This window comes from Orbicella faveolata, unplaced genomic scaffold (genome assembly GCF_042242905.1).
Source record: "Orbicella faveolata isolate gen_17 unplaced genomic scaffold, um_ofav_v1 contig_48, whole genome shotgun sequence".
Taxonomy (NCBI): domain Eukaryota; kingdom Metazoa; phylum Cnidaria; class Anthozoa; order Scleractinia; family Merulinidae; genus Orbicella; species Orbicella faveolata.
Window position 1 is genome coordinate 9,492,352 of NW_028301578.1, and position 25,149 is coordinate 9,517,500.

The 25,149-nt window shown below is 40.9% G+C and overlaps 1 protein-coding gene and 1 pseudogene across 2 annotated transcripts in view; one reads left to right on the forward strand and one right to left on the reverse strand.

The window, feature by feature from the left end:
* LOC149096434 (adenosine receptor A3-like) overlaps nt 1–25,149 on the forward strand; it is a 319,741-nt pseudogene that overhangs the window by 235,411 nt on the left and 59,181 nt on the right. The window lies entirely within an intron of this gene.
* The window catches only part of LOC110040726 (uncharacterized), an 84,804-nt gene that overhangs the window by 15,444 nt on the left and 44,211 nt on the right, over nt 1–25,149 (reverse strand). The window contains exons 7-11 of the mRNA XM_089280665.1: nt 18,894–18,984; nt 10,157–10,373; nt 9,207–9,348; nt 8,272–8,513; nt 6,207–6,356 (exon numbers count right to left, since the gene is read on the reverse strand). Of these exons, the coding sequence (XP_089136791.1) occupies nt 6,207–6,356; nt 8,272–8,513; nt 9,207–9,348; nt 10,157–10,373; nt 18,894–18,984 (842 nt within the window). The remainder of the gene's footprint in view (nt 1–6,206; nt 6,357–8,271; nt 8,514–9,206; nt 9,349–10,156; nt 10,374–18,893; nt 18,985–25,149) is intronic.

A 25,149-nucleotide genomic window follows, 5' to 3' on the forward strand; every position in this document is an offset into this window, starting at 1 on the left:
TTGGATATACTGACGTCTACGACGGCCAGAGCGGTTATTAACAAGCTGAAACCTCATCTGGCAAGATATGGTCTTCCAGATCGACTCGCCACAGACAGCGGCCCACAGTTCGAATGTGCTGAGTTTCAGAAGTTTGCAGCCGAGTACCAGTTTGAACACGTTAAAACGTCTCTACGGTATCCTCAATCCAACGGGAAGGCTGAGAACAGTGTCAAAACAGCAAAGAATATCTTGAAAAAAACTGCTGATGCAAGCCGTGACCCACACTTGTCTCTAGACTTCCGGAATACACTATCAGAAGGAATGGACAGCACCCCTGCAGAGCGTCTCTTCTCGCGTAGAACCCGTACTGAACTACCCATGGCTAGCCACCTGGTTCAGCCAAAAGTCATTCCCGATGTACAACTGAATTTGCAACAGAGGTAAAATAAGTAAGCGCTCTCCTTCAACATGGGTCCTAAAGAACTGCAACCTTTAAAAGATGGCGATGTGGTGCGGGCCCGACCGTTACCAGGTTATTCAAAATGGTTTAAAGCGCAAGTGAGTAGTCAGGAGGCTCCACGCTCCTATCAAGTCCGCACGGATAATGGTAGGCTCTACTACCGAAACCGTTCATATCTTTACAAAGTTCTTGAGGACTTTCAAGCTATGCCAGACGGAGACATAGGGGAATCGAAGGTCAATGCTCAAACTCTACTCCCTACCAGGAAACCTACTGAGGAGACACCCCAGGTGCCCCCTGAACCTTCAGCGTTGCAGTTACCAGATGTTTCGGAGCCAGATTTACAGCCAACTTTGCCAAGTGTTCCCGCCCCTGTCTCTACTAGAAGTGGCAGGATTGTTAGGAGACCTACTGACCTCAGGGATTTCACCACCTAGGAATCCAGTGTAAAGGAACAGTTTTTTTGAACAGTTCTGAACAGTGAACACTGTTAGATTTGATTTGTTTAATCACTTGTCCTTCAGTCCATTGCTACCTAAACGTCCCTTCACTTCTTTGTTTTGTTTGTTCAAGAAGGGAGATGTAACGATGTTATGATGTCATAGGCCCTTCGGGCTGGCGCAGTAGAATGAGATATATCCCGGATGTAGTTGTTGTTGTAAAGTACGGCTAGTAATGGCGGGCTTTTATAAGCTTAATTAAAACCGTTGTGTTATTATCGTTTGGTCTCGTTTAGACTACGCTACATAGCTGGCAAAGTTGTGTGATAAATCAAGAAGCGTTACGACCAAATATACTGATATATAGTTATGTAAATAGGTCGCAAATGTATGCCGCCAACCAACACTTATTTCTCTTTCGATTTAGATAAAAGTCGAAGATTAATCCTTTAGAACAACATGATAACAAAATTGTTAGACTCACAGAGTTTTTCGAAGGTTTGGAAATCAGCAGTGCGACAAACATTCAGTGCTATAGTGTCGAAAATATGACCCCCTTAACATTATCTGAGGAACGCTTAGGAAACACATCCTTTTCGCTTATCCGACGAATTTCACTGCAAACTTTGAAAAACATTTACACAGGTTATTTGGAGTTACGGCTTCAAACGTATGACAATGTGAAATCCGTAATTGTATGCAGCTTCAAAAATACAGGTGCAAACAATTCTACGATTTTCAATCGATCGAGGCCAGTGTTTTGGAGGTCATCAAGTCCCGAAAACTGCAACACTTACGTCGCTCTCATAAACATAAAGCATTCCAGGAAGTAAAACACAAACTGGATTTAATCAAGAGGTTATCAAGGTAAGAGAGTGAATCCCTCATATAGGTCCTCTAACTAAGGTAATCCTTCTTAAGTTATTTTTAGACATGGTACCCGGTTCTTCCGAGGATGCTACTCGCGGGATGCGTAGACAGCTAAAGCGACTTTCTCGAAACTACCGGAGACGAAATGGCGGGAAGGCCATTTTATATGTTTTGATTTCGTTTCATAGCAGAAACGTTTTCTGCACTCTGAGCCGTCTTTTCGTTCGGCCGGGCTTTCGTTTGTTTTGTGCTCGTTTGGCTGTTCATTATTTGGCAGTTTATTCGGTTTTAGGGAGTTTTTTATCAAACTTTAACGGCTACGGCAACGAGTACAATGGCTGTGTAAGCATACGTTATAACTCTTTTTTCAGTTCTATGCCTTTCGTCGTTTATATATGAGAGAACGTGAATTATAAGACGGCCAATTTTTAAAATTTCTTTTTCGTATTCTGACGCTGTCTTACATATTCTGTTTGGGAACTTTCTGACAGTATAGACAAACTGAATGAATCTAAACTCTCGCGAGATTCGTAGGTTAAATATTAAGTCGTTTTTTAATCGATGTTACCCTTGGCGTTGTTGCCGTTGCTGCTTAAACTGCTTTTGGTACTTGGGCAGCGAACGTCTTCATGCACTTTTGACCATCTGTTTGTTCGGTTGCCAAGCTTATGCTTGTATTTGGGCGTTTGTTTGCTTTACACTCGTTTGTCTACTCATTTCTCTGCCGTTCATTCAGTTGTTATTAGGGAGCTTAAGCAAACCACGACGGCAACGGCAACGAAAACGCCGTCAAACAAAAGGTTTAACGACCAAAACAATAGCTGTGCACGTACGTTATAAACCTTTGTACGTTTCTTTGCCGTCCTCTGCAAGAAAACAACGTGAAATGACCAAGGTTTGGGTATTTTGAAGAACGTGAGCCACGACGGCTGATTTTTCGTATTTTCTTCTAGAATTATTCGCCGACGTTACATCTTTAGTTTAAGTAGGGTTTTAGACCGCTCGGCTTGCAGAACAGGTCGAGACAATGGCGAAATTTAAAGGTAAAATTTAAGTCCATTTTTTTCCAGCCGTCGTCTTTGGCGTTGCCGTCGTCATTGCTTAAGCTCCCTATTGTTTGTGCAGGGGACATCCGTCTTCTGTTTAAACTCCTATTAAAGTTTCGAAATGTATTAAAACATACCGAGAGCCGAAACTCCTTTGCTTGTAGTCAAAATATCAAAGTCAAAGTATCAGACACCACAGCGTTAGAGGTTTTCGTTTGCTTCGAAACGAAATGAAACGAAACATAAACATATCCTCCACGAAAACATTCACGCAACGCGCCAGTAATATCCGCGGAAGAACTGGGTACAATGTCTAAAAATAACTTAAGAGGGATTACCTTAGTTAGAGGACCTATATGGGAGATTCACTCTCTTACCTTGATAATCTCTTGATTTAGTAGAACAACCATACCTTGACAAAATACATTCTCGCTAAGGACAAATGTAAACGGGCTATAAACACGCGTGGGAGTCTTATGTTTAGGTGACGAAATTACCATCCAAAGCAGTCCTTGAATTTTTTTTCCTGCTTTTCGTTTGCCTGCTCCTCCACTTCGTATCTAGCTCTCCATTCCTAATATTCAAGGAGCTCGTCTGAAAAGAAGTCTTCCCCGTCATCGCTTGAAATATTGCAAATTTTTCTCAAAGCTCTAAGCAGTGAGTTCACAGTTGTCGACCGTGCTCGATCGAAGGTCATTTCGGTGTCTTCCGAATCGAAACCTAACTCTGACTCCAGTGGCGAAAAAGAAATGATTCTGAAACAAAACTTGAACGTTTTAGCCCCAAAATATGTTGGAACGATTAGTTTTGTTGTCCATTTTCTCGAGCAAATAGAGAGAGCTGACTGAGGCGCCATTGTGTTTGGTTCCTGGGTAGACATAATCAGCAACCGCCGCCCCAGACTCTCTAAAACGCGGTCGTGCAACACTTCAAGCGCGACTTTCAAAAGGCACAGAAAATCGCGGATTCAACCAAATTCAAAACCTTTTCGCTCAAATGCTTCAAATAACAATTGGATTTGTTTTAGCGAAAAAAAAAATGGGGGTTAGGTGGACTTTAAAACAACAACAACAAAAAAACAAAACAAAACAAAACAAAACAAAAAATACTATTTTTTTTGTTGTTGTTTTTCACGCTCGGAGAGTCTTCGAAACCGGAAGATTAAGTATTAGACTTCTAAGTTTCACGAGGCACTAAGGGCACGAGCACGACTGAGATGATAACGATATCAAGGAAACAAAACACTGATATATTTTTTGTTGTTGTTTTTGACGCTCGCAGAGTCTTCGATACCGGAAGATTAAGTATTAGACTTGCAAGTTACACGAGGCAGGAGGAGCACGATTCACACGAGTGCAATGCTATGGAACCTGTTATGTAGGTACTAAAGAACAACTAACAGAATATTGAGCTTCCGTTAGACCAAGTGACACCCCTTTTACCAGTCGCTAAGCAGTGTGGCTCAAAACAAAGGTGATAGGTTAGTTAATCCATACTATAATAAAGATAGGACTCCGCGCGCGCTCTGATTGATCAAAAACCCATGTTTTATCAGAGTTTATAAAATAACTGAGATACTACGCACGCTCTGATTGGTCAATAGAGTTGCTAAACCTATGTTCTTTTGTACCGGTAAACCACGGTTTCCGATCTATGGCAGCTCTACGCGGCAACTAGAGAACTCGGAACTCTAGCGATAAGAAATGCAATATACAGTTTTGCCTTTCACTGGCTGGGATAACAATAACACGAACATCTTTTCATTCAACATATACATGGAAATTTGGCAGGAATAAAGGACCAGAAGTTTGTCGTCATATAAAGCTTTATCTTTTTTTTTTTTTTTTTTTTCCCACGGCAAAAATTTTACGGCGACACTGGTTTCGCTTGAGATTAAAATTAAGGAAATTTTAACACCTCTTTTCGGTGCTTTCCACGGTCTGTGGAGGACGAAGTCAGCGGGGCTTGACTGATCAATTTGGGTTATCAAAAAAGTAGGGAAATGTTTTTTTTCTATCAGAAATTTTGAGCTTAAACTCAATGCATACATGCATAACACGATAAATGAATTTCGTCTCCATAAGCTTAGCTTTCAAGCAATAGTTTTCATTTAGCAAAGTACAGAGAAACACAGACGTCATAACTTTCAGCATAAGTAAATAAATTCTGAAAAAAAATATCGAATGCAGCGTTTCGGTAACTAACCTTTATTCCATTCGCAAAACTGTACTTTGAAAAGTTATCGTTAAAACACTGCGTTGAATCACTTCGCCAAGCACATGAGGTTTGGACTATTTGCACACTATTCGTAAAGCCCTTTACTTTCGTGATGACTGATTCCACCTACGAATCCCTGCATTTTCCCTTCAGAATACTTTTGAGTTAATTAATATACTTTTTGCCTTTTGTCGATAACCTTTTCCTTTGCTTTGCTAAAATTTTCTTAGCGTGAAATGTTTTCATCGCTTTGCTCTGCGGATTTCGTGTCCGGTGCGGAGTCTGTGTTTTCATTCCTTCAGTCGCTGTGATTGGTTTGTCGCATCATCTCATGAATTTGAGGAGAATAAGGAACTTGATCACAAGGGTACAATATATTTTCCTCTCGATGAAAGACTTTTTCCATAGTTATTTCATAAAAGCGATAGACCACTTTTTCTCTGAGTTTACCAGCGCAATAAACCACACTGGGATGTTGAGAGAACACTCGAAAAGCTTGTGAATCAAGGCAAATTTAGAAGCTTTTCTCGTGTTCTCCCAACTTCCCGCGTGGTTTATTGCGCTAGAAAACTCATTGCAAGAGTGCTCTATTGCTTAAATAAAACATACAAAAGACGTGTTTTATTGTTCTGCGCGGGTAAAATCTGTGCCATGAGGCAAATGAAGAAGCCTAACCCGTGTATTACACTGTGGTAAAACACTCCGGGCATTTGAGAACACTCGAGAAATGTAGAAAAAAACTCGCCCACAGTTCGTGTTTTCTACATTTCCCTCGTATTCTCAAATGCCAGTCGTGTTTTATCACAGTGTAATACACCGCTTCGGCTTCTTTACTTGTTAAACAAACGAATAGGAGCCCATTTGCGACGTAGTCGTTGGATTAACTGGTGTGGTAAATTTGCTGATTCTTTTTCCTTAACGTTGTTTTCTTTCTTGTGCGTGTGGAAACAACGAATATTATAACTAAGAAGGGCTGGTAAAGATGACACAGATACCTTTTTCTGGTTCTTTAGCTTTGGTCTACTTGTTGTTAACCAGCTAAGTTTAGTCTCGATGGAGATGTGCTACAAATTTGATATGCTCCAAATTTGATATGCTCTTATTTCAGGCTAAGAAATTCTTAAAATAGCGGTACCTGCCATCTGCGAGTCTTAATACTGATCAAGTTTTTGAATAAAAGTTACAATTTACCTGTGTATCGTCGGTATTGTAGAAGTTCCAGCCTTTTTCAAGATCAGTTAGTTTCACTGTGATCATTCTGTTGTCTTTGTACATTTTGAAGGGCTTCTCCCTCGCTGGCTTCGAGTCAGGAAACCGTTTCTTTTCTGCCAACTCCACGCACTTGTGAAAAGGAAGATACATACACAAGTAATTGACGAAGATGTTAAAGTGAGACCAAATAAGTATATACCCATAAACTATCCTCACACGCACACACACACACGCACACACATACACACACACACACACACACGCACACACACACACACACACACACACACACGCACACACACACACACACACACACACACAAAAACTTCACGCAATTCGCTTTAGTGTTTTACCTTGCTCCAAACTGATTTACTTACTTTGTTCACACCTAACTGACAGTCACATCGATTTTCAAGGCTTCGATCCATCCATCCACATAAAATATCCTCTTACAGAAAAAAAAAGGATCCTTCCAGCAGTTCACTCTAGTGTTGAACCTTGATTTAATTTAATTTACTTATTGTTTGTTAGGAATAACAATCCCGCCCCTTTTCAGTGGCTGTTTGCGGGTAAAGAACACGCACTTGGCGCGTTTGTGCGATACTACAGATACGATATACTGAGGAAGGTAACTAATTCATCATATTGTAATTTAATTAACGCTGGTATATTGCAAAATAGGCACAATATGGCTTTTTTATGAGGTTTTCTTCATATCGTAGGTGTCGACATTTTCCAGATTTAGTTGAATTTCTCGAATTTTCCGCCACAGCTCCAGTAGCTTTACTTCTTAGAGTGCGCTTTTAAAAATAAGCAAATTTGTATCTCGACATACCGCAGCATTTTCCATGAAAATAGCGATAGCATTTGTATTTTAGCTTCGTAATATTCAAGCGAAAGTGGAGGAATAATTGCACAACTGTCGTTACACATGAGGCGTCCTTTTTGAAAAGAAAAATATACTGCGTCACTGACAACGAAACGTAGAGTGCCGCATCCATTCGAATCAAGGACTGACCGGTACAGAAATGGAAAAATTATGCTTCAAATGCTTTTGCCTCTTAGCTTTATTTAGCGTCACGCACAACACTTTGAATTTCTGAAAAATTTGACGGGGCTGTGCGGCCCGCTTCCAAAAGCAATTACTCTATTTAAGACCAAAGTCTGCGATTTTTCTAACCTATTTATGGCCCGACCCTTAAATTAATACCCTGTTTCAGACCTGCCGTAGTTTTCAAGTTCAGAATGATGTTAAAGGTATTGTGAATGGCTTTAGTTGCTGGTCTTATCGCTAATGATGAAAAAATTAGCTTCTTCTCAAAAAAAAACATACCTAATTCAAAACTACAGTGCAAAAACCACACCCAGTTTGAGCCTAAGATGACCAAAATCGATACTCTACCTCTGACTAAAATGTCTTAAAAACACGTCCGTCTGACGCTGGTCATACATATATAGCCAATATAAGGGAGCACCCGCCCAACCCCAGGGCAGAGTCAAAGTGAAGTATCACAAGTAAATACATTTCGAAGCGCGTTGACTGTAATAACTGATACACGTGTGGTCAACTTAAATCAATGAGCCCTTTCTCTTTTACACTAGGTTCAGCAATAAACCTCACCTGGACCAAAAAAAACCCAGGCAGATCAGTGCGGTGCATTAGCACATATCCCCCTCACCCCAGGACTTCTCATGCATAAGATATCAAAACCCTGGTCTTTCTCAGACTTTGTATACCTTTCCCGAATCGAGACACTATTTCTTTCTGAGAAATAGCTTCTTGTTGGATCTGCAGCTGAAACCAACGGTGCATGCAAAAGCCTGAAAATAAAAGCCATTTCTACAGACGCCTCGGATCAATAGTACAGTAGATTTCCACCCATCCATAAATCCTTTCATTTCTCTGCATCTTCAAAGATTTATGCATTGATGGAGCTATTCGTGTATGCAGGTGAACCTGAACGGTTCGACTGATTCACAAAGGCAGACGTCATGCATATTTTAGCACTATGTCTTCATTCCTGTCGCTCATTTGATCACTTACCTTCTTAGAATCCTGCCTATCACTGCAGACGTAGAATCGTAAGTAAATAAGGTCACTTCTGGGATCCGGTTTGCTGGCATAAACTGTCGCTATTTTTCTACTTGGCCCGCCACAGGCAATTATGCCTCTGGGAGAAAAAAATTTAGTTTTCCTGTCGATAGCATCCTCTTCAACCGGGCAGATGGCCTGAGACTGACTTACTCCCTCCGATTCGTTGGAAATTCTCTTCCCGTCTGAACCACCTGTATAAATAGTAGCATTTGCGTTTTTTTATTTTAACAGCTACAAGTTTAGTTGACCTGGATATGGCCATGTTTATACCTATGTCTATGCTTAACCCTTATCCTTATCACGCCCGTGACCATGTCCGTGCCCGTGCTCGTTCCGCTGCTCGTGCCTGTACCCGTACCCGTGCCCGTGTCCTTGTCGCTGTGAGTACTTGGCAAAAAAATACGTGAGTTAATATTAGGGGCCAGCGAGAATTTCGCTCGCGCACCGTACTTGAGCGCCCTGTGTGAACAAAACCTCAAGCTTCGTTGACATCTGGTGCCCAAGCTTGGTATATTATTACAATTCTTACTGGCCACCATCGTAAACACACCATTTTTCCAAGTTAAAGTATTCACACCAGAATTTGAGCTCAGTGCCCGCGCACAGGTACAAGGTCCTTGTACTCAGGCACTAAATGTTACTTAGGCACTTGCAGTAGCGGCTCTCTGAACGCAACATTTTTTTGTTCCTGTGCCCAGGCACCAGAGCTCGAGTATTAAGTCAGAACACTGCTTTAGATTTTTGCAGTGTACCCTGAAAATATTTAGAGCTTTGTGCAATCGACGACAAAGTGGACTCCAAGAGAGGCATAACCTCTCATGTTTAATTATACGTCTACCTTAAAGAAAGAAAACTAAGGTGTAAAAGAAAGCAACTACCGTTACCTTGAGCAAAAAGCTTTCCACCAGTACAAGTGAATGCGGCCTCCAGTTTTTTGCTGCATTTTGGAAATGACGTGGGAGGGCGATTGCGTAGAGGTTCGTTGCTACAATTTGGTGAGTCCAGCTCATTTAACTCGTTTTCAATCTGAGAAAAAAAAATAGTAATTTTTGTCATATCACACTAATTATATCTCACATTTATACCTTTCTTTTCTACTTATATCAAATTAGATCGCGATTTGATTAGAAACCAAATATTACCAGTGTTTGAGACCAAATGACGCAAGACAGCTAGACGAGAGCAGGCTACGTTGAGCCTATTTTCAAATGTTCAAAATCCGTTGTGGTACACGGCTTTTTCCAAAACGACTTGTCTAGTCTGAAAACGCAGTTTTCTTTTTTTAAATTAGTGAATTAAATTTTTTGTGCAAATAAAATCTGGAACACTGAGCCAGCGAATTAAATGGAGATCTAGTTCCTGAAACGCGACCTTTGACCTTAGAGTAACGAGAGAGAACAAAAAAAGTCTCGTTAGTTTGAAACATTTTCCACCGATATCTCCCCGAAACGGTCATATTGCAAGAAAATATTTTGAAACATGGTCAACGAAGGAGCTCAACGTTACATTTTGACACAATGACTTGTTTGCTGATAGCCGGGTTCATTGGATGTTCTCGAATTCCTTGGGAGGGGAGAGGAGGGAAGATCATTCAACTCCCCATCTCTGCATATAACATCATTTTCAAAAAGTACCAGGTATGTAAAATTGGTATATTGCTTAGAGTAGAATTTGTAGTTAGCCTTATTTTCTCCTAGCAAGGATCAGTCAAGAGAAAAAAGAAAAATAAAGGGAGTTCCTAGAAAACTATTTCTCTACAATCTATACCTCTGACTGAGTGTCAGGGACACCATTGGGACGCAAAAAGTTTTGGGTAGGAATTATCGGATCTTACATTTGCATTATCCAGTGTTTGACAGTGACCCCCAGGGTCAATGTGGGGTTTACTAAAGCCAGCGTCAGGTTGTTGTTTGGCCTGCGGTGATACCAGGACTTTCATTTCAAGTTCGTCGTCTGGAAGGCTCCTTGGTTGCCGATATGCCACATTGTCGAGTCCCATGCTTTCCTCCGCGTCGATGTTCCTCGTTCGAGCACTGGAGTTCAACCGTCTTCTAACAATACAAAACAAAATATAATATCCATTGACATTTGCGAGGAAAACAACTGATGAGTTCTCGAGAAATCATGTATAGTTGTTCATGACGAGAACTTTAATGTGAATTACTGCAGTTTTGTTTATCAGATTATTGTTTTCAGTTGCCGTATGTTTCTGTAAGGGCTATTTCACTAAAAAAGGATTCAGTCTCGATTTTGTTAACGAGGACAACCCTCGAAAACATATCATAAAGGTTTTAAAAGCGATAAAGCGATGCTTAATAAAGTATAGTAATAGTAACAGTATATCTTTATTGCGCCTTACTCTCTAAAGGCTCTACCAGTAGTTACAACAGAGGTTTGAACATGAACTAATAAAAATACAGAATAACATTTACCATATCCGTACAGAGTGGTGTTTAATAAAGTTTTGAATGATTGATTGACCTACTGACGGGCTTCCAGCCTTCCTGCCTGACTGACTGACAGACTGACTGACTGACTAACTGACTGACTGACTGACTGACTGACTGACTAACTGACTAACTGACTGACCGTTTGACTGACTGGCTAACTGACTGACTGACTGACTGACTAGCTGACTGACTGAATAACTGACTGACTGACTGACAGCCTGCATGCCTACCTGACTTCCTGCGTAACTGACTGACTGATCCATTGATTAATTGATCCCGTTTGGAACCCTTCTAAGGGCCGAATCGCACTAGAGCCAGGCATTTCAAATGTCCCGCGGCGAACTCCATAGAATTTGGTCGAAGTTTGTCCTCTGACAAGTTGACTGTTGTCCACGCGCAATCGCATTAGCGTTTTGTTTACGGTTGACAAATTCGAAATGTTACATTTCGTTGAACTCGTGACCTTCTCAGTACTCGGCGGGAAAACATATTTCATAACAACAAAATGATCCCAAGACGTTTTCTGCTTTTTGTAGCTGCAGCATTTGTCCTATAATTTCAGATGTATGCTCAGCTGAGGATGATGCTGATAATTTTGTCGCAAAGTTGCTAAAATTCAACCAGAGGGTGAGCTTTTCTGAGGCTGTATGAGATTCGAAGGCGAAGACGAAATCGGCGTAGGTATCCATAGCTTTAGGTTCTCCCTCGACCCGCAGATTCATGGTTCGATATTCATTGTAATGACGCAAGAATCCCAGACGAATATTTTAGGAAACAGCTACGGATGAGAAGAGCTACTTTCCCTTTGCTTTTTAACCCTTTGAATACCAACTACGCATATACGCGTAGTTAATGGTCGTGCTCTTTGTACCACTTGTGACGTCATCAATTTAAATGTCATCAGATATTCTTGATAAGCAGGTAGTAGTTCTAGACTAGGCGTTTCCGCACAATGGTCAGGTTTAGATATCGACGACATGCCGACGTGGCAAATCGAAAAACAACGTTATCAGTTTTGGTGCAAAAACGGTGGTAAAATGGTCCATTACGCCTATGATTGATCAAGGTCCATTTCTAGGCTTCGCCCGTAATTAACATCCAGCTTTTCACGGCAGCCAGAAAGAACATGCAATGCAAAAGGTAGCCAGTGTAAAAGGGCCGAGAAAAACAGAAAGGAAAGGGGCAACAAACAAAATTGAGAACGGTTAATGGCAAAAAAAGTCCAAATTTTGGCTTATGCGCATGCCCGGAATTGAAGTTTTGCTAAATTGTGTACCTAATCCTCGAAAAATCTCTCCTTTTAGTAAAGAAAAAAGTTTTTTTTTTTAGCAAAACTTACGCCTATTTAGCGTCATTGCAGCTAAAAAACCTGACTAAACGGTTAAAAACGGTATTTTTTGGCGAACGTTTGGTATTCAAAGAGTCAATGTCCTTCGCCCATACATCACAAGACAAAACACTTGGCAATCGCACTCGCGCTTAGCTCGTGGAGGAGCGTACATTTCAGTTGGGCCTGGTTTTAATGTTGCGACAACAACAGTAGTCGAGGCCGTCGAAGACGTCGTTACAGGACTGATTTATATAAAAATGATTATATCAAATTCCCAGAAACTGAAGCTCAAGTTGTTGAAACGAGGGAAACTTTCGAACAGCTTTCCGATCTTCCAAATGTGGCTGGTGCACACATGTTACGATCAAAGCTCCTGATGACAGCAGAGTCGAATACTTCAGTCGATTCCAGCGCTACCATATAATCATCTAAGCCGTGGCTGATGGCAAGAAAAGACTCCTTGATGCAGCAGCTGGTTTTCCAGGATCCTTGCATGATACACGCCTCCCACCGGAACAGTCGCCTTTACAGACTATTCGAGAACCAAAAATTATTGACTGGTCGTACTATGAATGTCCTCGGCCGAGAGATTGGTCAATATTTAGTGCCCGATAGCGCTTATTTTTTAGCTCTCTGGTTACAAAAAGTCTACCCTGAAGGAACGCAAGATCCAGACGAAATTGCATTTAATGAGGAACTTTCTTCGGCCAGAGTTTCCATGGAGTGCGCTTTTGGAATTCTCAAAAGTCGGCGTATTTTCACGAAGCAAATCGAAAGCGGAGTTGGTTCTGTGAGTGATACAGTTGTAGCATGTCCCGTTTTACACAATGTATGCATTAATGCTGGCGATAAATGGGAATGGGATGATGGCGACGACGACGGAAGAAATTATAATGATAGAAACGTTTTAGGGGATGGCGACGATATCAGAGAACTACTAAAAGGGTACATTGCCATCTGATTTTACTTATCATTTATTTTCACCTAATCACATATTGTTACAATCTTCGTTTTGTTCATGTTTTCTTGATAATATAAACTTCGTAAAAAAAGTGCAACGAAAACTGGGAAACTCTGTTAACTGGGATATAGCATTGCTTTGAACTGCTACGCGATAAATGTAAATAGGTTATCAATACCACAAGCGGTTCTCTCGCAGTTCTTTACGGTTAATGTTCAACATAAACGGAATAAAATGTTTTAATTGCTTACTTTCTCTCATGGCCTTGGCCAGGTCCCCGTGGAAGATTGGAACTACAACTTGATAAATACAAATAGGTGGTCTATACCGCAAGCGCTTTCATAGTAAATGTTTAAAAACAGGACCTTTAATTTTTATCTCTGGCCTTGGTCAGGGCCGCGAGGAACCATTCATGGCCTGAGTTTGCTCTCGCTGCATTTCTTGCATTTGCTCTACAGCATTTGCCAATCTTTCACCCTGGCGCTTCACCATCTCGGTGAATCTAGTAAAATCCTGGGCATCGTCGTTCTCCAGCCTTATCTTGCACCCTTTCCCCTTTGCTTTTCCCTTTCTCCTCACGCTCCTATTCTTGACTTTGATTTCCATCGCTCGAAGGGTTTCCTATGTCTGATCTGTGGTGTATCCTTCCTCCTCGTCACCAGCAGGACAGTCACGCAACTTATCCCTCTTTCTCTCGGCTGCAGTTGCAGTTTCCCGAACGTGCTACAGAGTAACAACATCTCTTTCTCCGAGCACGCGGTCAAGGACATCAAAATGTTCGCAGGTATCGTTATTCCTCCCGTCTGCGATCGATTCCAGTCTTTGGCCCCTTTGTACTTTTTTTAACTGCTTAATTTTTCGCTCGCACAGACTTGGAAGGCGCGCGAGGTTGAAATGCTCGTTTACTTTAGAGAAGATTTCGGTCCACACTTAGCAAATAGCTCGGAGGATTGCAAAAGGGAAAGCTGTTTGGGTCCGACATCTTGCAAACTAAAGAACGGCGCGCGAAAACCTAAAGGTCATGTTCTAATGAACATAAGTACGGGAATTAACCCTGCGACTCGTCATTTTTGACATTTTAATTACAACAAAAACACCAGCCATTGTATTTTTGGTTGTTTGGCCCCATTTGTCCTACCTCGGAGCAGGACATCGGAGCCTTTGAAGTTTGGCTGTCCTCTGAAATGTTTGAAATTTTGATATTTCTAGCTCTAGAGCGATTCGCCAATAATTGGGAGAAAAAACTGTTATCTAAACAGTATAGAAATATTCGTAATTTCTAATGGCTTAATCAGGTGAATGTCTTGAGGCCCGCATTTAAAAACTGGGGAAATACGAGTCCCATACTCCTATATTGTGGAAATGATGTGGGAAGGTGGTTGTAGAGAGTTTTGTTGTTGCAGTTTGATGCAAATTCAGCGGGACTCTTCTCGGCATAAAATCATGATGGAGTCTGCACATAAACTCCGCTTTGCTATGCTATGCCACGCTAGACTATGCTATACTACGCTCTGTTACGCTATGCTACGCTCTGCCATACCATGCTACGCTACGCTACGTTATGTTACGCTACCCTACGCTACGAAACGTTACACTACGCTATGCCATGCTACGATATGTTACGCTTTCCTATGCTATGCTATGCTACGCTCTGTTACGTTATGCTATACTATGCTAAACTATGCTACGCTATGCTATGCTATGCAAAGTTATGCTAGGCTATGCTAAGCTACGCTATGCTACCCTATGATACGCTATGCAACGACATGCTACGCTATGCTAGGCTACACTATGTTATGTTATACTATGCTCTGTTACGCTAAGCTACGCTATGTTACGGTATGCTACCCTATGCTACGCTATACTACGCTATGCTATGCTATGCTATGCTATGCTATGCTATGCCATGCTATGCTATGCCATGCTATGCTATGCTATGCTATGCTAAACTACGTTCTGTTACGCTATGCTACGCTAAGCTATGCTATGCTATGTTAAGCTATGCTATGCTGTGTTAAACTACGTTCTGTTACGCTATGCTAAGCTTCGCTATGTTATGCTATGCTATCCTACGCTCTGTTGCGCTAAGCAAGGCTATGCTACGGTATGCTAGCTATGCTACCATATACTACGCTAGGCTAGGCCACGCTATGCTATGCTATGCTATACTGTGCTACGCTACGCTGTGCTACGGTATGCTGTGCTAAGCTATGCTATATTACGCTCTGTTACGCTATGCTATGCTATCCTATGCTATGCTACATTACGCTCAGTAAAGCTATGCTACGCTACGCCACGCTACGCCTAGCTAAGCACGACTACGCCATGCAAGGCCACGCAAGGCCACCCCACGCTACGCCACACCACCCCAAGCTATGCCTGCCACGCTGTGCTATGCTATGGTATGCCACGCTATAATACTCTATGCTATGCTATCCTACGCTCTGTTACGCTATGTTACGCTATGCTATGCTATGCTATACTACGCTCTTTTACGCTATGCTACCCTATGCAACGCTATGCTACACTATGCTACTCTATGCTACGTTATGCGATGCTACGTTATGCTTTGTTATGCTTTGTTATGCTTTGCTATGCTTTGCTATGCTTTGCTATGCTTTGCTATGCTTTGCTATGCTTTGCTATACCTTGCTATGCTTTGCTATGTTTTGCTATGCTTTGCTATGCCTTGCTATACCTTGTTATGCTTTGCTATGCTTTGCGAAGCTTTGCCAGGCTTTGCCAGGCTTTGCCAGGCTTTGCCAGGCTTTGCCAGGCTTTGCCAGGCTTTTTTTCAGGCTTCTTCTTTCCAATTGCTTAAATTGGAAAATTAACTGCGATGATCATTCTTCACTTTCATCTACAACCGCAGTTCATATATGAATTATTTCATATAAACTTCACATCATTTCACTCCTCACGGGAAGATATGAACTCAATTAATTGACCTCGCTCCCAATGTGTGGCTTCATAGCTCAGTTGGTAGAGCATCGCACCGGTATCGCGGAGGTCACGGGTTCGAATCCCGTTGAAGCCCTGATTTTTTTTTTTTTCAGGCTTCTTCTTTCCAATTGCTTAAATTGGAAAATTAACTGCGATGATCATTCTTCACTTTCTTTTTTTACGCTCTGTTAGGTTATGCTACGCTACAGTACGTTATGTTACGCTAAGCTACCTTATGCTACCCTAGTCAACTCTATGCTACGCTATGCTACGCTATGCTACACTATACTACGCTTTGCTACGCTATGCAACGCTACGCTATGTTATGCTATGCTACGCTATGCTACGCTATGCTACGCTATGCTACGCTGTGCTACGCTATGCTACGCTATGCTTGGCTATACTTGGGTAGGCTAGGCTCTGCTGGGCTATGCTAAGCTGCACTATGCCGCGCTATGCTGCACTTTGCGGCGCTCTGCCGCGTTCTGTGGCGCTCTGCGGCACTCTGCGGCGCTCTGCCGCGCTCTGCCGCGCTCTTCCGCTTTCTGCCACGTTCTGTCGCGCTCGGCCGCGCTCGGCCGCTCTTTGCAGCGCTCTGCCCTGCTCTGCCGCGTTTGCTGCGCTCTGCCGCGCTCTGCAGCACTGTGCCGCACTCTCCCACTTTCTACCGCACTGTGCCGCGCTCTGCCGTGCTATGCCGCGGTATGCTGCGCTATGCTGCGCTATGCTGCGCTATGCTGCGCTATGCTGCGCTATGCTGCGCTATGCTGCGCTATGCTGCGCTATGCTGCGCTATGCTGCGCTATGCTGCGCTATGCAAAGGTATGTTATACTACGCTGTGTTACGCTCTGCTACGCTCTACTATGCTATGCTGTGATATGTTACACTACGCTAGCTATGCTATGCTATGCTATGTTTTGTTATGCTATAATATGCTCTGGTACGCCATGCTACGCTCTGCTATGCTATGCTACAGTACGCTCTTTTAGGCTATGTTATGCTATGCTATGCTACGCTATGCAACGCTATGCTATGCTATGCTTAACTACGCTCTCTTACGCTGTGCTATGGTATGGTACGCTATGCTGAGCTACGCTACACGTCTCGATAACCTGAGCGGAAGTCATCTTTAGGTTCAATTGAATAGTGTTTGTTAGTCATTGATGTTTTAAGTCTGGTCTGTTCAACGTGATTGGTCATTTTAGCTATGGTGGCATTGGCTGAAAGATTCGTGTAAAGTTTGTCATCAGTTATTGGTCGGTTTCGATCCGTCTCTTGTTAGTCAAATTAGTCTGTTTTTGGTCCTTCTATTTTTAGTGAAATTAAGTCGGTCTGTTAGAAGTCCGTTTGTTGGTTTCGTTTCCGTCATATATAAGTCGTTTACATATAAGGCGCCGATAGTTGTTGACATCTGTTAATTGTTCTGGGTTAGTGTACCCGCTTTCCAGAGTTAGTCCTTGAAAATAGTTTTTACTGTAGATTAAGCAGCGAGCAGAGGCCCAGTCAATGTTGTCGTTTGCCAGTTCACGCTGTACAGCAATTTTAACAAACTCGTTGAAGGGACTAGACTTAACATCATCGACTGAAAATAAAAGCGCTATTCGCTTGACTCTGAAGACGACTTCCTCTCGAGTTATCGATACGTCAGTCACCGACAACAGTTCTTTTAAGAGCTACCCTCACTAGGACGATCACACTATACGAACTATTGATACTCCTGAGTTCAAACCATTTACTGTATTAACATTATTGTTATTGGTATTGGTATTGGTATTGTCATTGTCATTGTCATTGTCACTGTCACTGTCACTGTCATTGTCATTGTCATTGTCATTGTCATTGTCATTATTATTGTTATTGTTATTGTTGTGCCAAGGCACGCCATGCTATGCAATGCTATGCTATGCTATTCTAAGCTCTGTTACGCTATAATATACTACTCTATCCTGCGGTATACGCTAAGCTTTGCCATAAAATGCTATATGATGCTATTCTATAGTATTCTATAGGGGTACGTATCGAATGGTCTTCGCAAGGACAGTGATCAAATTTGTCTTTAGAAAATACAGATGACGAGCAGCGAGCCCTTCGTAAATTTTCCGCTAAGAGCAATCTCCAAGTAATCTAGCTGTCAACAACTGATCCCAGCAGCTCACAGCCCTTGCGTCAGGTAGGTTCGGGTGAGTTTGGTAAACTAGCTAGGTGGACGTTCAAAGAGATCTAAGCTTTCTAATCAGACGTCGTGAGCAAATCACGAGAAGAAGCCAAAAGTTACCAGGAACTCAAGTGTTGTGACACGGAAGTTTTGTTTTGGTTATATTATTCTTAGGAAATGTAAACAACGTGGCTTTTGTCGAATATTTCGAGCTTCGGTTACGATGATCTACAAACTGGTTGCCATCTGACTGACTGAAATAGATCAACGCAACGGAAGCTTTATTTAGAGGCTTTAAGGATTTAACCAATTAAAGCCATTCAGTAATACTCCACATGTCTTCAAGTATCTAGATTCCGTTCTACCTTTGCGGGTGCCTTTCGCGAAGAATTGTCACGTGCGTCAGGTTCAATAAAACGTCAGCAAAACGAGAAAGCATGTTTCCAGGAACATTCATAGCGCGCGCATGCTTCCCTAATGTTTCCCGGTTTTGTCATACGGAATTGAGCATATTTTAACGACAATCCAGTGGCAAAAAATTCGCGAGCCCGAGCAAGCGAGCACTCGTCTATTTTTTTCGAGCAGTTCGAGCAAAGGCCAAATTTTGCGAGCACTTTTATATTGAGTGGGACCATTAGATACCCCTTGCTATGTTGTGTCGTACTGTGCTAATCTAGGGTATGCTTCAATATGTTATTTTACTCCATTCTATTTGGTGCTAAGATACTTACAGCGGAGAAAAGATGGCGAAAACAATCAATAAAAAGAGAATAAAGACTCCTACGACGATTCCGGGATAGTTCAACGTTGATGTTCCTCCCTCTGCGGTAAAATTACAAGACATCAGTTAACAACAAGGCGAATACAGGAAAATAATAATTACAAAAAAAATTAAATAAAGAAAAATAAAGCACATCTCGTACCTCCTGTAAGGTACCTCGTATCTCAAAGCTTTTAATGACAGTTCAATGATTGTTCTTAAGAAAGACAATCCTGAAAGGGAAAGTGTTTCTATGGGTTTGGGCGGAGGCTAGGGGAATGACTTTCGTTTTGGATAATTCGCTCGTGAAGCTAAACAGATCGACGAAATACAAACAAAAAGAAATACTGTATAACTCAACGAATTAAGCCCATTGGCGAACTTATTACTTCTTCAAGTCATTATACTAATATTCAATTAGCAAAATTTATTTCATCTTGCTTTGATGTACGCAATGTTCTAATTTCAAATCAAACCAATGTAACTTGATTGCTGTATCATAACATTATAATGTGATCACGATAATCGTTACTGTTTTAGTTTTAGTCTACAAAAGCTTTTGCAATGCTGTATATATTCATGGTCATGCACATAAAGCTAGTGTTGTTGTTGTACTTAAGAAGCAACCCTAAAACAAAAGACTGACCATGCCAAAAGCTCCTTTTATTCACATAAAAAGTACCAGACCGTCATGTATCACCTAACAGCGACATCCGGAAATCTCATCATTATAGTGCCGCTACCCTTTTTTCAAAGCTTCATTTTCAAAACGTACTCCGTCCGAACGAAAACAAAAGTCCAGCTTTTTCAAATTCCTTCAGGGTTAAAGAGCTTGGGGAGCGGTGATGGCGCAGTGGTGGAAGCGATTACCTCTCACCAATGTGGCCCAGGTTCGTTAACGGTTCTCGCCATGCTCTGAGGAATTTTTTCTCTGGGTTCTACGAATTCCCTCTCTCCACAAAAACCAACACTCAAAATTCCAATTCGACCAGAATAGAGGACTCGCATAAATGGCTAATGTAGCTTCCTATATAAATATTGTAGTTTATTGAAAACCTCCGTTTTCTAGAAAGACTAGTGTGGACAGAGGATTAACCATAGAAATAGATCTGCGTTTTCACATTTCTCTATCGTAGTGTAAAAGGGACACGAGGGTACGCGTGGAATTCTTTTATTATGACTGTTAAAAACCGTTAAATTTGAGCGCGTAATTAGTGTTGCTAGGCAGGCGCCGTGCTTTCCACCTAATGATTTCCAACGCAGGGCTCAACAAGTGGCACATTTCAACGAGCGTTCAGTAAAAGGAAAAAGTTTCCTATTTATTTTCTCACTATAACGTACTTTAACGTCACAAGTCTAAGAGAACACGTATTAGCATAATGAATTGTATAGTATCGTGTATGTAACTCAAAATGACAAAAATGATTGAATCTTTTAACGTAACGAGTTCAGATATTGGTTTCAGCAAAATTAAACTCCCAGACTTAACTTTCGCGCTTCCCAGCAAAACAAAAACAAAAAAGAACAAACACAATGTAATTTACCTTGGTCGTCCATGCAAATGTCTATAAAATGGACCATCGCTTTTCAAAATGCCATTTTTCGTTGTTTGCTGATGACAACACAATTGGGAAATCCGCATTTGTTCGGTCTGGAGTTTTAAGAACACATTCGTTTCTTTAACAACTCAGAGTTTTCTTCCTCTGAAAATGCATCCTCGTCCTTCCCATCTCATGTAAAAAGTATTAGCATAATGAATTTTACAGTATCCTGTATGTAACTATATATGCAACAACTATTTCATTTATTGATGGTCAACCAATGTAAGGAATAGTATGCCTCAAAGACAATTGACTTACTACCTTCAAATGTCTTGTTATCTTGCCCCAGAGAAAAACCAGTTGGACATGCACATTCGCAACCAGAAGAATTTGCTACAAAGAAACGGCTATATCCTTCCCTGTTGTAAATATATATATTTAACAATTATTCCATTCGCGCTTGTTGGATATGAGATGGTAAATAGCCAACGAGGCCCGTAGGGCCGAGTTGGCTATAACCAATCTCATATCCAACAAGCGCGAATGGAATAATTGTTTTATTAAATTCGGTGCGTTTGTATTCTTGGAAATATAGCTTAATTTTATTGGGTTTTAATTTTACAAAACGACCGGAAGTCGATGTGACAAAAACAACAACAAGTGGGAAATCACATGATATGCGCGCCGTTTCTAAAATTAGTTGAATGAAAAATTTGAGAGCGAAGCAAACGAATTTGCTGAATGAAATTGCAGTCAAGTAGAATTCAAGAAACGTCTATCAAATGAAGGAGATATAACCTTGGCCAGAAAGTTTGAAAAGCGTTCGAGTTCGAGTCATGGAGCAGAGCCAAATAATTGTGCACTTGCACATTGCCATCGTAATAATGCTGCGGAAAACTTTGATCACCATGTGACACAGACGTTGTGCCAAAATTATTCTCGACAAGATCTCTCTCAGGATTCCCTTGCTTTGAAAGCCTTGGCATTTCGAGCTGTATGTGTGGAGCTCATTGTTGGTCAGTTTTAGAGTCAAGGACAGAAACTATCTTAGCGTCAGATTCATCTTCAGAATCTCCGAGGCCACCGTGATGGTTTTTCGTGGCTGGTAAAGAACCGGGCTTACTTCGGTTCAGCTCAAAACACTCAACTCCTTGAGGTGTTTTTCGCAAGGACAGAATTGTTGGCGCTAGCTGTCGTTGATTCTCTCGTCGTCGTCGGCCAAAAAAGAGACTGAGATAAAACTAGGTCGTCCTCTGTAGCTGTGCGGGATTCTTGCTCTCGGCCGATCCGAGCTTGCTTAGTCCAACAGTTTCCTCGTCTGCTCATTGGAAACTGGTTTCTTATGGACTACGCCGGCAATTATGCCTGTTTTCCTGCGGCCTTTTACAAATGCATATGCTCTAATAATTTATTTGCCTGGTCAGAGACAATGGAAAACGGTTTGTTGTGCGGCGGCGTGCGAAGGAAATGATCAACTGGCGGCTTTAATGGATTCAATCAATGAACTTTTGCAATACGTGTCATCTTTCTTCCTCGCAGACGAGTAAAAACACTTCAACTGAACGTTCAGTTCTTCTTTTGACATTTCTTATATCGGTTTCGAAAATTTGGTGCTACCAGGACTAGCAAGCCATTCTGTTCAGGTAAAGTTTGTTTTTGTTACATAATCTTCATGAATACGTAAAATCTCGCCGGTCATATTTTAATTTTGCAACTTTAAGGGAAACTTAACGTATACGTACCGTTAAATAATCTTATCTCGAGCTTTGTGGCTTTTTTGTTGTTACTGGGTCGGCATTGTCCATAATTTCCTGTATTTGCTGTGTAGATAGCTCACCGAATGTGCTTTTTTTCATCCATTTTTTTTTTGTCGACGAAACTTTGCTTCACGCGAAAAAGCTCATGCCGAGCGACATTTGCCGCTTTCATTTCCATATAAGGTCAAACGCAGGTATAATGGCTGGTAACCGAGATCCAGTGAACCAATCAGAAAGCTAGAATTGCATTATCCGAGGCTGAGAATGTAATATATATATATATATATATATATATATATATATATATATATATATATATATATATATATATATATAAACGTTTGATAAAGCAAGGACGGACAACTTCTGACGGTAAAAAAAGTTAAAAAGTTAAAAATTTAATAGGAAAACGTTTCGGTCTTAGACCTTCATCAGTTACAAGAGAAAAAGGACGAAAACTAAGTTTAAATACGGTTACAGTGTGGGAGATTACGTAACGAAATGAAAAATACAATATTGTGCTATTAATACATCGTGATTAATACAATACAGGAAGAAAATGCAAAACGAGAAATACAATGCTGTACTATAAATTGCGTCATACAGGGTGATAATTAATAGACCAAACGAAAAGAATACAATACTGTGCATAAATTACATTATAGAGCGTGATAATTGCAGAACTAGGTTAAATTCAACCTAAAAACTAAAAGAGTTAAAATAGATAAAACGGACTCTTGCAATGCGGTAAATATAAAAGAAGAAACCTACGTTTACGCTGGACAAGGTTAATAACAAAATCCCAAATCGAGGCCTTTGGAGCATTAAAGGGTTGACAAACAACAAAATCCCTGGAGGGACCCTTAGACAATAAGCTGTAATAAGATCCCAGGCAGGGCCTTTGAGCATACCTAACACCCAAAAAGCTGACAAAATCCAAGGAAGGGCCTTTGAACTGCCTTATGGCGCGAACGCATATTTACACAAGAGAAAGTTAATTATAACAAATTCTGTTTTTGGAGTGAAATTCTTTTCTTTCATTTAAGCCATGGGGAGCCAAAGAGAACAGTTGAGCACTCCAATAAGCCTCTTTCGTAATTAAAGACCTATCGATCTCGTCTGAGTCATTAGGGGCCTGCACCTGATCAATGCATTGGAATTCAAAATCATCCAAGGAGTGTGGAATTTTATTGAAATGTACTGCTACCTCACAAGTGGTTTTGTTTGTGAGCATAGCAGACTTGTGGTTACGAAACCTAACCCGAAAATCGGTGGTAGTTGATCCTATGTACTGTAAACGACATTTCTTGCAGGAAACTAAATAGATCACGTTTTTAGAATCACAAGAAAGCCTTGAATGAATGGTGTATTTTCTGCCCGTTTTAAAACTTAGAAATGATTTAGATTCAACAAAGAAATTTCGACAGAGATCGCATCTATTTCTTTCACATTTAAAGCAGCCATTATTTGGCTGAATTGTTTGTCCCTCATCGGCGGTCTTAAAACGAGATGGTGCTAATAATTCTTTCAGGTTTTTTGTTCTACGAAAAGATGGTATGATAGAGCCTTGAGGGAAAAGTTCTTTCAATTTAGGGTTGGATTGCAAAATCAACAAATGCTTTCTAATTATGCTACTCACATTTGGCAAATTAGGATTAAATGTGAGAACAAATGGAAATAATTTCTTCGATTGTTTTCCGCGTTGCCGTAGTAAATCATTCCGAGAAATGGTGGAGGCTTTGGAGAATTGATCGTCAACTAATTTGGAGGGATAACCCTGATTAACAAGATAACCCTTGTACTCAACTGTTCTCTCGGCAAGGAAAGTTTCTTCAGAGCAATTTCTCTTCAATCTAGTCGCTACTCCAAAAGGAATAGCCTTGAAGACATGCTTGGGATGGCAGCTAGAAGGTGGAAGATATAAATGACTATCTGTAGGTTTAGAATAAACATCAGTTCTAATAAACCCATCCACAAGATGTAAAGTAAAATCAAGTACGTGAAGCTCACGTTCAGAAAAAACTAACTCGAATTTAATAGTAGGGTATAGAGAATTAATGTAATCAGTAAATTGATGTAAGGCAGGAAGGCCTTGCTGCCAAAGATCAAAGACATCGTCACGATAACGCCACCACAAGGACGGCTTTATCGGACCGAAAAACTTAGCTTTAAGATCAATTTCACCCATGGCTAGATCGGCATAAATACATGCATTTTTTGGACCCATGGCCGTGCCATGAATGTGAAGAAATTACGAAAGAGGCTTATTGGAGTGCTCAACTGTTCTCTTTGGCTCCCCATGGCTTAAATGAAAGAAAAGAATTTCACTCCAAAAACAGAATTTGTTATAATTAACTTTCTCTTGTGTAAATATGCGTTCGCGCCATAAGGCAGTTCAAAGGCCCTTCCTTGGATTTTGTCAGCTTTTTGGGTGTTAGGTATGCTCAAAGGCCCTGCCTGGGATCTTATTACAGCTTATTGTCTAAGGGTCCCTCCAGGGATTTTGTTGTTTGTCAACCCTTTAATGCTCCAAAGGCCTCGATTTGGGATTTTGTTATTAACCTTGTCCAGCGTAAACGTAGGTTTCTTCTTTTATATTTACCGCATTGCAAGAGTCCGTTTTATCTATTTTAACTCTTTTAGTTTTTAGGTTGAATTTAACCTAGTTCTGCAATTATCACGCTCTATAATGTAATTTATGCACAGTATTGTATTCTTTTCGTTTGGTCTATTAATTATCACCCTGTATGACGCAATTTATAGTACAGCATTGTATTTCTCGTTTTGCATTTTCTTCCTGTACTGTATTAATCACGATGTATTAATAGCACAATATTGTATTTTTCATTTCGTTACGTAATCTCCCACACTGTAACCGTATTTAAACTTAGTTTTCGTCCTTTTTCTCTTGTAACTGATGAAGGTCTAA